Here is a 15,020-nt window from a genome sequence, read left to right on the forward strand (position 1 = left end):
CACATGGTTGCATTATGCAATGAATAAACTGGTCGACTTCCAACAAATTATCTTGACTTGTGGCAATATTTGATTTGGTGCCTGGTCCATTGCACAAGATGTTATCTTTTAAATATTAATATCATTGAATTGATGTCAGAATGTGCATTTGAGTAGCAAGTCCCATAACTCTAAATATTTGACTGTTGAGTTATCTCCTGTGTTTGACAAAGTTAAACTGAATTGGAATTTGCATCCATTTGATTTCCATCCATCTGGGTTGATGTGCACCCAGACCAATTGAGGTTTAAAATTTTTAGAAGCCCTGGCTGCTCTATAGGCAATTTATTAAAGAAAGGTTTTATATGTGTTCATCTCATGCATTTATAAACTGAAAATAAAAACAGTTGCTTTCGATGTAAAAGAGGAATCTGAAAGAACACTTGTCTTGTTTTATTTTATTAAATATGAGCCCAATTGCTTCCTTTGAATAAGTTTCCATAAAAACAAAGATGTCATTTCTGCTCTGCAGGTACAACAAGCGGACCGAGTCCCTGCCCAGCACGCTGCCTAATGCTCTCATGTTTGGCAACGGGCAGATTAACCACGAGGAAAACCCTAACTACTTGGTCTACAAAAAGGTGAGATATAATTTTGTGTACACACCCAAATACTGTACAGTAGAAATGCCATTCCAAGCCTGACTGGTAGTGTTAAGCTCTCATGTGTGGTCACAGGGTAATTAACACAAGGAAAATCCTTACTACATGGTCCATACAAAGGTGATACATACTTTAGATAGCCTGAATATCTTATGATATGTATGCCCTGCTGGACTGGTAGCATAAAACCCTCATGTGTCTGGTCACAGACAGATTAATACAAGGAAAATCCTTACTACATGGTCTATACAAAGGTGCTTAATATACTTTGGATAGCCTGAATATCATGATATGTATGCCATTCCTTGCTGGACTGGTAGCTTAAAACCCTCATGTGTGGTCACAGATAGATTCACACAAGAAAAAGCCTAACTATTAGTTTTGCAAGAAGGTGTGATTTAACTTTGGATAGCCTAAATATTGTATAATATATAAATTATGCTATTCCCTGTCCGACTGGTAGAGCAACGCTCTTATGTTTGGCAATCAAGAGGAAAAAAACACTAGTTTAACAAAGAGGTGAGATTAAACATGTTGCATACGATGCATGATAAAGCCCAAATTTTTTTCAGGGAGCTAAAAGGAAACCAAACACATCATTAATTTCATATATGAAGCCACAAAAGATATCTATTTCCAACATCGAACATGCCAAGAAATACAAATCAGTACAAATTTTGAAATATATGTATCATTATGATGAAACTATTCAATTTGTAGCCCCATCAATCACTCTTTGGTCTCATTTGAAGGTGAAAAATGTGGTTTTTATATAAAAATGTGAAAATGTTCAAAACATGATTGGCATGCATTAATTTGATGGAAAACTATGCCAAAAAACTTATTAGACTGGCCTATTTCTGGACGGTATATATATTTAGAGTTCAGACTCATGCCTCATTCAATTGGATTGCCGGACCGATTCACATTTAATCCATTAAACAAGCTCTGACACCCAAAAAGCCATTAAGCAGATTACAACTGCCAAATTTCCATTTTGTGAAACAACTGCCAAAATTTCCATATACTCATTAATTGGTTTTATAAAGTGAGTAATTTAGAAGCTTGGGCATATGACTGGCTAGTTATTATGCATTCAATAGGCATTTCATCTAAACTCTAAAATCAAGCATATATTTTTTATCTTCTAAGTAATAAGTCTGCACTGGGCCGTGCCAGGCCTGCCGACCAAAAATGAACACTAACTTATTAAAATATAATTATGTTAAAGCTAGTGTTCCTTTTTAAGCTCCTTATTTAAGTGTTTATATATTATTTATTATATTAATTAGTTAGAAAACAAGATCTTAATTGTTCACTATACCCAGTTCATCAAAATTCATGCTAGTATTTAATTTTGAAGTTATTTAACCTGCAAATTTGTTATAAGCATATCCAGTTATGAACAAGTCATATAACTCTGGATTTGCCTTAAATGTCAGTTTGAGTATCTTCCTCCAGAGGCTGTGAAGAATGGGTCCTCATAAATGCCACAGATGTTTACATAACAATGTTACAAAGCTCTCATACCTCTGTTAGAAATACACAATATTCAATGGCAGTTACAATCATAATCCAACTTATCTTAGTGACAAAGTGCATTACAATTTTACCACAGCTTTTTGCCCTTGTCTTATTTACCCTCAGTGTGCCGGTAACACACATAAACCAAGTAAATCACATTTGATGTTTACAGCCCATGCTAAATATACCTCAAGTATGGTGGTAACATACGAAAGTGCATCACGAAAGGAATCACACTTTTACTACAGCTTTTGGCAATTAGTTTAACCCTTATTGTGCTGATAACACACATCTACCAAGTAAATCACTCTTTGGACACAGCTTAAGCCCCATTCTAATATAACTGTGCTGGTAACACACTTACAAAGTACATCACACTTACCAAAGTACATCACACTTTTACCACAGCTTTTGACCTTTGTTTACCTGCAGTGTGCGGAAAACTGTGAGGCAGCTACCAAAGTTCATCTCATATTGTATACCACAGCTTTGGGCCCTTGTTAACAATACTTTAGTGTGTTGGGAACAAACTTAAACCAAAGAACATCACACTTTTACCACAGCTTTATGCCCTTGTCCAAACCGTTTCTGTGCTGCTGGGAACAAACATCTACCAAAGTACATCCCACATTTACACAGCTTTTGGCTCTTTGTTGACAACAATACTTTAGTCTGCTGGGAACAAACATGTACCAAAGTACATCCCACATTTACACAGCTTTTGGCTCTTTGTTGACAACAATACTTTAGTGTGCCGGGAACCAACATCAACCAAAGTACATCCCACATTTACACAGCTTTTGGCTATTTGTTGACAACAATACTTTAGTGTGCTGGGAACAAAAGTCAACCAAAGTACATCCCACATTTACACAGCTTTTGGCTCTTGCTAACAATACTTAAGTGTGATGGGAACAAACATCTACCAAAGTACATCCCACATTTACACAGCTTTTGGCTCTTACCAACAATACTTAAGTGTGCTGGACACAAACATCACCAAAGTACATCCCACATTTACACAGCTTTTGGCTCTTACCAACAATACTTAGGTGTGCTGGACACAAACATTAATTAAAGTACATCCCACATTTACACAGCTTTTGGCTCTTACAAACAATACTTTAGTATGCTGGGTAAAAACATCTACCAAAGTACATCCCACATTTACACAGCTTTTGGCTCTTGCCAACAATACTTTAGTGTGCTGGGAACAAACATCTACCAAAGTGCATCCCATATTTACACAGCTTTTGGCCCTTGCTAACAATACTTTAGTGTGCTTGGAACAAACATCAACTAAAGTGCATTCCACATTTACACAGCTTTTGGCTCTTGCCAACAATACTTTAGTGTGCTTGGAACAAACAACTATCAAAGTTATTCCACATTTACACAGCTTTTGGCCCTTGCCAACAATACTTTGGTGTGCTGGAAACAAACATCTACCAAAGTACATCCCACATATACACACGTAGCTTTTGGCTCTTGCCAACAACACTTTAGTGTGCTTGGTACAAACATCTACCAAAGTACATCCCACATTTACACAGCTCTTGGCTCTTGCCAACAATACTTTAGTGTGCTTGGTACAAACATCAACCAAAGTACATCCCACATTCACACAGCTTTTGGCCCTTGCTAACAATTCTTTTGTGTGCTTGGAACAAACATCTACCAAAGTATATCCCACATTTACACAGCTTTTGGCCCTTGCCAACAATACTTTAGTGTGCTTGGAACAAACATCTACCAAAGAACATCCCACATTTACACAGCTTTTGGCCTTGCCAACAATACTTTAGTGTGCTGGGTACAAACATCAACCAAAGTACATCCTGCATTTACACAGCTTTTGGCATTGCCAACAATGCTTTAGTGTGCTTGGTACAAACATCTACCAAAGTACACCCCACATTTAAACAGCTCTTGGCCAACAATACTTTAGTGTGCTGGATACAAACATCTACCAAAGTACATCCCGCATTTACACAGCTTTTGGCATTGCCAACAATACTTTAGTGTGCTTGGTACAAACATCTACCAAAGTACACCCCACATTTAAACAGCTCTTGGCTCTTGCCAACAATACTTTAGTGTGCTTGGTACAAACATCAACCAAAGTACATCCCACATTTACACAGCTTTTGGCCCTTGCTAACAATTCTTTTGTGTGCTTGGAACAAACATCTACCAAAGTATATCCCACATTTACACAGCTTTTGGCTCTTGCCAACAATACTTTAATGTGCTTGGAACAAACATCTCCCAAAGATCATCCCACATTTACACAGCTTTTGGCCTTGCCAACAATACTTTAGAGTGCTGGGTACAAACATCAACCAAAGTACATCCTGCATTTACACAGCTTTTGGCATTGCCACCAATACTTTAGTGTGCTGGGAACAAACATCAACCAAAGTACATCTCGCATTTACACAGCTTTTGGCATTGCCAACAATACTTTAGTGTGCTGGGAACAAACATCAACTAAAGTGCATCCCACATTTTAACAGCTCAGCTTTTGACTCTTGCCAACAATACTTAAGTGTGCTGGGAACAAACATTGATTTAAGTGCATCCCACATTTACACAGCTTTTGGCCCTTGCCAACAATACTTGAGTGTGCTGTGAACAAACATTAATTAAAGTGCATCAACCATTTACACAGCTTTTAGCCCTTGCCAACAATACTTTAGTGTGCTGGGTACAAACATTAATTTAAGTGCATCTTACATTTACACAGCTTTTAACCCTTGCCAACAATACTTTAGTGTGCTTGGAACAAACATCAACTTAAGTACATCCCACATTTACACAGCTTTTGGCCCTTGTTGACAATACTTAAGTGTGCTGGGAACAAACGTCTATCAAAGTGCATCCCACATTTTAACACAACTTTGGGGCCTTAACTGAATCCTTTCTTTCCTGTTAAGACCATGATCCCTCTTTTTAACAACTCTTGGCTCAATAAACACATACTCATGTACATGTAGACAACACAGATATACATAAAAGTACTTTATACTTTTGATATATCTGTCGGCTTGCGTCTCGCACTTCACTAAAGCATTGGTAACGCTTTATTTAGATCAGCAGGAAGTCAGTCTAAGCTTAAAGCAAAGATCAATTGTGGCCAATATTCGTGAGATGTTCTTCGTTAAAACTTGGAAGGAAACCTATTGCCTTTGACAGTATTATCAAGCCAGGCATGAAAATCAGCCAGGAAGCTGGCTTGGGCTATAATTAATTCCAAATCAATGTTGTAAATTTGTTGTCCTATAAACAGTCTACTTTCTTGAATCTTTATGATTGTATCTGATACAGCAGAACTGTCTACATGTACATGTGATTGTCAAATATTTGAGCTGTTGTAAAACAATGCTTGTACATGTACCTGTTACCTGGGGCTATGTTTTGTGCACTATATCATCCTGGTATGTGCACATTGTACAAGATAAGAATTTCATGTACACTAACACGAGGAAAGTGATTTTTGCAGGTATTGCCAATCCTACTTTAGTTAAAGTTTAAAATGAAATTTCGTAAACAACTTGTACAGTGTACTTCATCTTTGACAAGTACATGTCATGATGTAGCTACATGTTCAAGTACACGTACATGTCTACACATTCAAGTACACGTACGTGTCCACATGTTCAAGTACAGGTACATGTCTACACATTCAAGTACACATACATGTCTACACATTCAAGTACATGTACATGTCTACACATTCAAGTACACGTACATGTCTACACGTTCAAGTACACGTACATGTCTACACGTTCAAGTACACGTACATGTCTTCAAGTACACGTACATGTCTACACGTTCAAGTACATGTCTACACGTTCAAGTACACGTACATGTCTACACGTTCAAGTACATGTTCATGTCTACACGTTCAAGTACACGTACATGTCTACACGTTCAAGTACACGTACATGTCTACACGTTCAAGTACACGTTCATGTCTACACGTTCAAGTACACGTACATGTCTACACGTTCAAGTACACGTACATGTCTACACGTTCAAGTACACGTACATGTCTACACATTCAAGTACACGTACATGTCTACACGTTCAAGTACATACACATACATGTCTACACGTTCAAGTACACATACATGTCTACACATTCAAGTACACGTACATGTCCACACGTTCAAGTACACATACATGTCTACACGTTCAAGTTCACATACATGTCTATATGTTCAAGTACACCATGTTCATGTCTACATGTTCCAGTTTACATACATGTCTACCTGTTCAAGTACACATACATGTCTACACGTTCAAGTACACATACATGTCTACACGTTCAAGTACACATACATGTTGACATGATCAGGTACACGTACATGTGTACACGTTCAGGTACAATACATGTCTACACATTCAAGTACATGTACATGTCTACACATTCAGGTACATGTACATGTCTACACATTCAAGTACCCATACATGTCAACATGTTCATGTACACGAATATGTCTACACATTCAAGTACACGAACATGTCTACATGGTTAAGTACACGAACATGTTTACACGTTCAAGTACATGTACATGTTTACATGTTCAAATACACATACATGTCTACATGTTCAAGAACACAAACATGTCTACACATTAAAGTACACATACATGTCTACACAAGTACACATACATGTCGTCATGTAGCTACCTATACATGTACATGTACACATCATCATGTCATGACAGAATTCCCATGTAATGTCCTATCTCATGACAGAATCCCCATGTAATGTCCTATCTCATGACAGAATCCCCATGTAATGTCCTATCTCATGACAGAATTCCCATGTAATGTCCTATCTCATGACAGAATCCCCATGTAATGTCCTATCTCATGACAGAATTCCCATGTAATGTCCTATCTCATGACAGAATCCCCATGTAATGTCCTATCTCATGACAGAATCCCCATGTAATGTCCTATCTCATGACAGAATTCCCATGTAATATCCTATCTCATGACAGAATCCCCATGTAATGTCCTATCTTATGACAGAATTCCCATGTAATGTCCTATCTCATGACAGAATTCCCATGTAATGTCCTATCTCATGACAGAATTCCCATGTAATGTCCTATCTCATGACAGAATCCCCATGTAATGTCCTATCTCATGACAGAATTCCCATGTAATGTCCTATCTCATGACAGAATTCCCATGTAATGTCCTATCTCATGACAGAATCCCCATGTAATGTCCTATCTCATGACAGAATTCCCATGTAATGTCCTATCTCATGACAGAATTCCCATGTAATGTCCTATCTCATGACAGAATATTCCCATGTAATGTCCTATCTCATGACAAATGGTATGTTCAATCCCATGGCAAAATCTCAAATGTTATGTCTAATCACATGACAAAGACCCAATATGTATTGTCCAATCACATGACAAAATCCCAGTGTGATGTCAAATCACATGACAAAATCCCCATGTAATGTCCAATTCATGACAAAGTCCCCATGTAATGTTCAATCACTAGACAGAATCCCCGTATAATGTCCTATCTCGTGGCAGAATCCCCATGTAATGTCCTATCTCATGGCAGAATCCCCATGTAATGTCCTATCACATGGCAGAATCCCCATGTAATGTCCTATCACATGGCAAAATCCCCATGTAATGTCCTAACACATGACAAAATCCCCATGTAATGTCCTAAATCCCCATGTAATGTCCTATCTCATGACAGATTCCCCATGTAATGTCCTAACACATGGCAGAATCTCCCCATGTAATGTCCTAACACATGGCAGAATCCCCATGTAATGTCCTATCTCGTGGCAGAATCCCCATATAATGTCCTATCTCATGGCAGAATCCCCATGTAATGTCCTATCACATGGCAAAATCCCCATGTAATGTCCTAACACATGACAAAATCCCCATGTAATGTCCTAAATCCCCATGTAATGTCCTAAATCCCCATATAATGTCCTATCTCATGACAGATTCCCCATGTAATGTCCTAACACATGGCAGAATCTACATGTAATGTCCTAACACATGACAGAATCCCCATGTAGTGTCCTAACACATGGCAGAATCTCCATGTAATGTCCTAACACATGACATAATCCCCATGTAATGTCCTATCACATGGCAGAATCCCCATGTAATGTCCTATCACATGGCAGAATCCCCATGTAATGTCCTATCACATGGCAGAATCCCCATGTAATGTCCTAACACATGACAAAATCCCCATGTAGTGTCATATCACATGGCAGAATCCCCATGTAGTGTCATATCACATGGCAGAATGCCCATGTAATGTCCTATCACATGGCAGAATCCCCATGTAATGTCCTAACACATGGCAGAATCTCCATGTAATGTCCTAACACATGACATAATCCTCATGTAGTGTCATATCACATGGCAGAATCCCCATGTAGTGTCCTATCACATGGCAGAATTCCCATGTAATGTCCTAACACATGACAGAATCCCCATGTAGTGTCATATCACATGGCAGAATCCCCATGTAATGTCCTATCACATGGCAGAATCCCCATGTAATGTCCTATCACATGGCAAAATCCCCATGTAATGTCCTAACACATGACAAAATCCCCATGTAATGTCCTAAATCCCCATGTAATGTCCTATCTCATGACAGATTCCCCATGTAATGTCCTAACACATGGCAGAATCTCCCCATGTAATGTCCTAACACATGGCAGAATCCCCATGTAATGTCCTATCTCGTGGCAGAATCCCCATATAATGTCCTATCTCATGGCAGAATCCCCATGTAATGTCCTATCACATGGCAAAATCCCCATGTAATGTCCTAACACATGACAAAATCCCCATGTAATGTCCTAAATCCCCATGTAATGTCCTAAATCCCCATATAATGTCCTATCTCATGACAGATTCCCCATGTAATGTCCTAACACATGGCAGAATCTACATGTAATGTCCTAACACATGACAGAATCCCCATGTAGTGTCCTAACACATGGCAGAATCTCCATGTAATGTCCTAACACATGACATAATCCCCATGTTTACATGTTCAAATACACATACATGTCTACATGTTCAAGAACACAAACATGTCTACACATTAAAGTACACATACATGTCTACACAAGTACACATACATGTCGTCATGTAGCTACCTATACATGTACATGTACACATCATCATGTTATGCTACACATACAAGAACATGTGCATGTCATCACGTAGCTACACATACAAGTACACATACACATCATCATGTAGATACACATACATGTCATGTTTAACAGCGTCTCTAGTGTTGGCCTGGTAATGAAACACTAAAATTGGAACAATGCGTGCTTCAGCTGAGCGTGTTGATTATTTGAATTATCGTGTTATTGTAAACATAAACGCTTGTATGAAAAAGTTGGCCCTCAGATGACACCAACCCATTTATCACTTCATTGAAGCCAGGAGTTTGTCTTAATGCTTGTGTCATATTTTGATAAACTACTTAATGGAAATATTGAATGGTGTTCTTGTAATACAAAGTAATGAAATGGCACAATGATGTCAATATTTGGCTTGTGCAAAGTTGTAGCAACCCAAAACACAATCCTATTTTGACTACATATGTATGTTCACTATTGTAAGTTTAACCCATAATTTTATCCAACATATTACGTTACTTTTGATGAAGGATTTCAGCCAGTGTTGTAGACTTGATATTTAAATTTTGTTATCAGCTTACTTAATTGTTAAAAAATATGTAAAAAGTACTTAAACTCAAAGAAATATTTGGGAGAAAACTTAACACGTGTTGGGAACAATTTCGAGCATGTCAAATCAGTCTCAGATTTCAAATAAAAGCCTGAGATCAAGTTTAAAATGATTGCACAAAAGTCTGCATTTCATTGTTTTAAGCTTTCAATGAGATTGTACATTAAGAATTGAATTGATTCAAGAAAAATATACCTAAATTTTTCATCTTGGTTTCTGCTCACAAACTTTATGGACATTTCGTTGCGATGTGTTAGCAATAAGTATAACTGCAGCTTCATCTGGGAAACAGATGAGAATTCAATTGCTGTGATACATATGAATATTTTCTTGGAGATATATCTACAAAATTGTTAGCAACAGTATCAGAACACGTTAAAGATAAGTGGTGTGATCAATGCCCGCGTCACCAATCACCGTGCCTATGATTTTGTATCGATTCTGTGAGTTTGCAGGAAAGAAGAGATAAACAACGGGGTAAGAAATACATTTATGAGACATTCCCTGATCACAAAGACCCATACTTCTTTAGTGCCGATTTCTGAGATCGTGTTGTCAAAAGGACGAGATGTATTTCCCTCTCGTTTATAGCCTCATATCTCTTGCTTAAAAGGGTTTCACTCACAGATTTTATGTTGGCAGTAATTTTTTAAAGGCTGCTTAAATTGAGTTACTTTACATAATTTAATAAACGGAGAGTAAACAGCTCCTGGCAGATGACTTATTTAAACAAATTATTTGAAATAGTTTAAAATGATTCATTACAGAAGAGCTGTATTTTGAACTTAACTTTTTGATGATGTATTATCATTAAAACAAGCATTTCGTCACATTTCATACAAACCTAATTTCATCGATGTCGGAGGCTATCAAATGTGATCGAGTTCCTCTGTAAGAAATGTCGAATATCCGCATGGATGGATGGATGTTTTTTTTTCTTAACAAGGATTGTTTATTGTACTGAAAAAAAAAACGTTTCTGAAACTGTACATGAGGCACTTTAGCTCAGATGATTTATTGGCATTATGTGCAATGAAGTTGTTCCGTATATTGGAATTCTGTCTTGCTTATAAATGATTTATTCCAAACAAGTTTCACAAAATCTGTTAACCATGAAATTATGGCATTGGTGAACATTTATGTTTTACAAGCCCGACCTTTTAAGGTCTTAATTCATAATTTATAGAATGGGTTATTGCAGACAATTAAACACATTCCAGTGACTGCACATACTGTACCTTTCAGCGTTTATTGTCGGCATGTTAGTCACTCAGTTGCTCCTAGTTCTTTGGTTAATCGGCAGATTATTATGAATTCTGGATGAACTTGCTCAGCCCTGCAACTTGCTGCAAGGCATATGTGCCTCTTGATATTTGGTGCATACGGAATCACTTAAATTGTTTATATTTTGCCAGATGTGTTCTAGGCTTTTACTTAATTCATTCCAGCTTTGATTCAATGTTTGTGATAAAGTATTGGCATAAGCATTTGTTTTTGAGTATTTGTGACACCCCTTTGTCACTTAATACGACTACTGTTTAAGATCTATTTGATCAATTTCTATGAAAGTTTACCAGATGCTTCCTGGCCTTGACCTGTCTAAAGTTGGTTGTAATGATTGCCAAAGCTAAAAGAGAACAAAAAAATCACGAATTAAACCAATAGGATTTGGTTTCAGATACTAACATAGCTTGTGATCCTCTAACAAGTTTGAAGAATTTATGCACCTTCCGTCCTTGTTACTTTTTGTATGCAAGACAGACAAAATCCCCATGTAATGTCCAATCGCATGACAGAATCCCCATTTTATGTCCTATCTCATGACAGAATCCCCATGTAATGTCCAATCACATGACAGAATTCCCATGTAATGTCCTATCTCATGACAGAATTCCCATGTAATGTCCTATCTCATGACAGAATTCCCATGTAATATCCAATCACATGACAGAATCCCCATTTTATGTCCTATCTCATGACAGAATCCCCATGTAATGTCCAATCACATGACAGAATTCCCATGTAATGTCCTATCTCATGACAGAATTCCCATGTAATGTCCTATCTCATGACAGAATTCCCATGTAATATCCTATCTCATGACAGAATTCCCATGTAATGTCCTATCTCATGACAGAATCCCCATGTAATGTCCTATCTCATGACAGAATTCCCATGTAATGTCCTATCTCATGACAGAATTCCCATGTAATGTCCTATCTCATGACAGAATCCCCATGTAATGTCCTATCTCATGACAGAATCCCCATGTAATGTCCTATCTCATGACAGAATTCCCATGTAATGTCCTATCTCATGACAGAATCCCCATGTAATGTCCTATCTCATGACAGAATTCCCATGTAATGTCCTATCTCATGACAGAATCCCCATGTAATGTCCTATCTCATGACAGAATCCCCATGTAATGTCCTATCTCATGACAGAATTCCCATGTAATGTCCTATCTCATGACAGAATCCCCATGTAATGTCCTATCTTATGACAGAATTCCCATGTAATGTCCTATCTCATGACAGAATTCCCATGTAATGTCCTATCTCATGACAGAATTCCCATGTAATGTCCTATCTCATGACAGAATCCCCATGTAATGTCCTATCTCATGACAGAATTCCCATGTAATGTCCTATCTCATGACAGAATTCCCATGTAATGTCCTATCTCATGACAGAATCCCCATGTAATGTCCTATCTCATGACAGAATTCCCATGTAATGTCCTATCTCATGACAGAATTCCCATGTAATGTCCTATCTCATGACAGAATATTCCCATGTAATGTCCTATCTCATGACAAATGGTATGTTCAATCCCATGGCAAAATCTCAAATGTTATGTCTAATCACATGACAAAGACCCAATATGTATTGTCCAATCACATGACAAAATCCCAGTGTGATGTCAAATCACATGACAAAATCCCCATGTAATGTCCAATTCATGACAAAGTCCCCATGTAATGTTCAATCACTAGACAGAATCCCCGTATAATGTCCTATCTCGTGGCAGAATCCCCATGTAATGTCCTATCTCATGGCAGAATCCCCATGTAATGTCCTATCACATGGCAGAATCCCCATGTAATGTCCTATCACATGGCAAAATCCCCATGTAATGTCCTAACACATGACAAAATCCCCATGTAATGTCCTAAATCCCCATGTAATGTCCTATCTCATGACAGATTCCCCATGTAATGTCCTAACACATGGCAGAATCTCCCCATGTAATGTCCTAACACATGGCAGAATCCCCATGTAATGTCCTATCTCGTGGCAGAATCCCCATATAATGTCCTATCTCATGGCAGAATCCCCATGTAATGTCCTATCACATGGCAAAATCCCCATGTAATGTCCTAACACATGACAAAATCCCCATGTAATGTCCTAAATCCCCATGTAATGTCCTAAATCCCCATATAATGTCCTATCTCATGACAGATTCCCCATGTAATGTCCTAACACATGGCAGAATCTACATGTAATGTCCTAACACATGACAGAATCCCCATGTAGTGTCCTAACACATGGCAGAATCTCCATGTAATGTCCTAACACATGACATAATCCCCATGTAATGTCATATCACATGGCAGAATCCCCATGTTATGTCCTATCACATGGCAGAATCCCCATGTAATGTCCTATCACATGGCAGAATCCCCATGTAATGTCCTAACACATGACAAAATCCCCATGTAGTGTCATATCACATGGCAGAATCCCCATGTAGTGTCATTTCACATGGCAGAATGCCCATGTAATGTCCTATCACATGGCAGAATCCCCATGTAATGTCCTAACACATGGCAGAATCTCCATGTAATGTCCTAACACATGACATAATCCTCATGTAGTGTCATATCACATGGCAGAATCCCCATGTAGTGTCCTATCACATGGCAGAATTCCCATGTAATGTCCTAACACATGACAGAATCCCCATGTAGTGTCATATCACATGGCAGAATCCCCATGTAATGTCCTATCACATGGCAGAATCCCCATGTAATGTCCTATCACATGGCAAAATCCCCATGTAATGTCCTAACACATGACAAAATCCCCATGTAATGTCCTAAATCCCCATGTAATGTCCTATCTCATGACAGATTCCCCATGTAATGTCCTAACACATGGCAGAATCTCCCCATGTAATGTACTAACACATGGCAGAATCCCCATGTAATGTCCTATCTCGTGGCAGAATCCCCATATAATGTCCTATCTCATGGTAGAATCCCCATGTAATGTCCTATCACATGGCAAAATCCCCATGTAATGTCCTAACACATGACAAAATCCCCATGTAATGTCCTAAATCCCCATGTAATGTCCTAAATCCCCATATAATGTCCTATCTCATGACAGATTCCCCATGTAATGTCCTAACACATGGCAGAATCTACATGTAATGTCCTAACACATGACAGAATCCCCATGTAGTGTCCTAACACATGGCAGAATCTCCATGTAATGTCCTAACACATGACAGAATCCTCATGTCATGTCCTAACACATGGCAGAATCTCCATGTAATGTCCTAACACATGACAAAATCCCCATGTAGTGTCATATCACATGGCAGAATCCCCATGTAGTGTCATATCACATGGCAGAATCCCCATGTAATGTCCTATCACATGGCAGAATCCCCATGTAATGTCCTAACACATGGCAGAATCTCCATGTAATGTCCTAACACATGACATAATCCTCATGTAGTGTCATATCACATGGCAGAATCCCCATGTAGTGTCCTATCACATGGCAGAATTCCCATGTAATGTCCTAACACATGACAGAATCCCCATGTAGTGTCATATCACATGGCAGAATCCCCATGTAATGTCCTATCACATGGCAGAATCCCCATGTTATGTCCTAACACATGGCAGAATCTCCATGTAATGTCCTAACACATGACAGAATCCTCATGTCATGTCCTAACACATGGCAGAATCCCCATGTTATGTCCTTACACATAGCAGAATATCCATGTAATGTCCTGTTAGATGACAAAAAAACTCCCATGTAACTTCCAA

The 15,020-nt window shown here is 38.3% G+C and overlaps 1 protein-coding gene across 6 annotated transcripts in view; it reads left to right on the forward strand.

The window, feature by feature from the left end:
- LOC128208081 (regulator of G-protein signaling 7-like) overlaps positions 1-15,020 on the forward strand; it is an 85,613-nt gene that overhangs the window by 27,220 nt on the left and 43,373 nt on the right. For all 6 annotated transcript variants that reach the window (XM_052911414.1, XM_052911415.1, XM_052911418.1 and 3 more), the window contains exon 3: positions 512-620. In XM_052911414.1, the coding sequence (XP_052767374.1) occupies positions 512-620 (109 nt within the window). The remainder of the gene's footprint in view (positions 1-511; positions 621-15,020) is intronic.

Source organism: Mya arenaria, chromosome 11, assembly GCF_026914265.1.
Source record: "Mya arenaria isolate MELC-2E11 chromosome 11, ASM2691426v1".
Lineage (NCBI taxonomy): Eukaryota > Metazoa > Mollusca > Bivalvia > Myida > Myidae > Mya > Mya arenaria.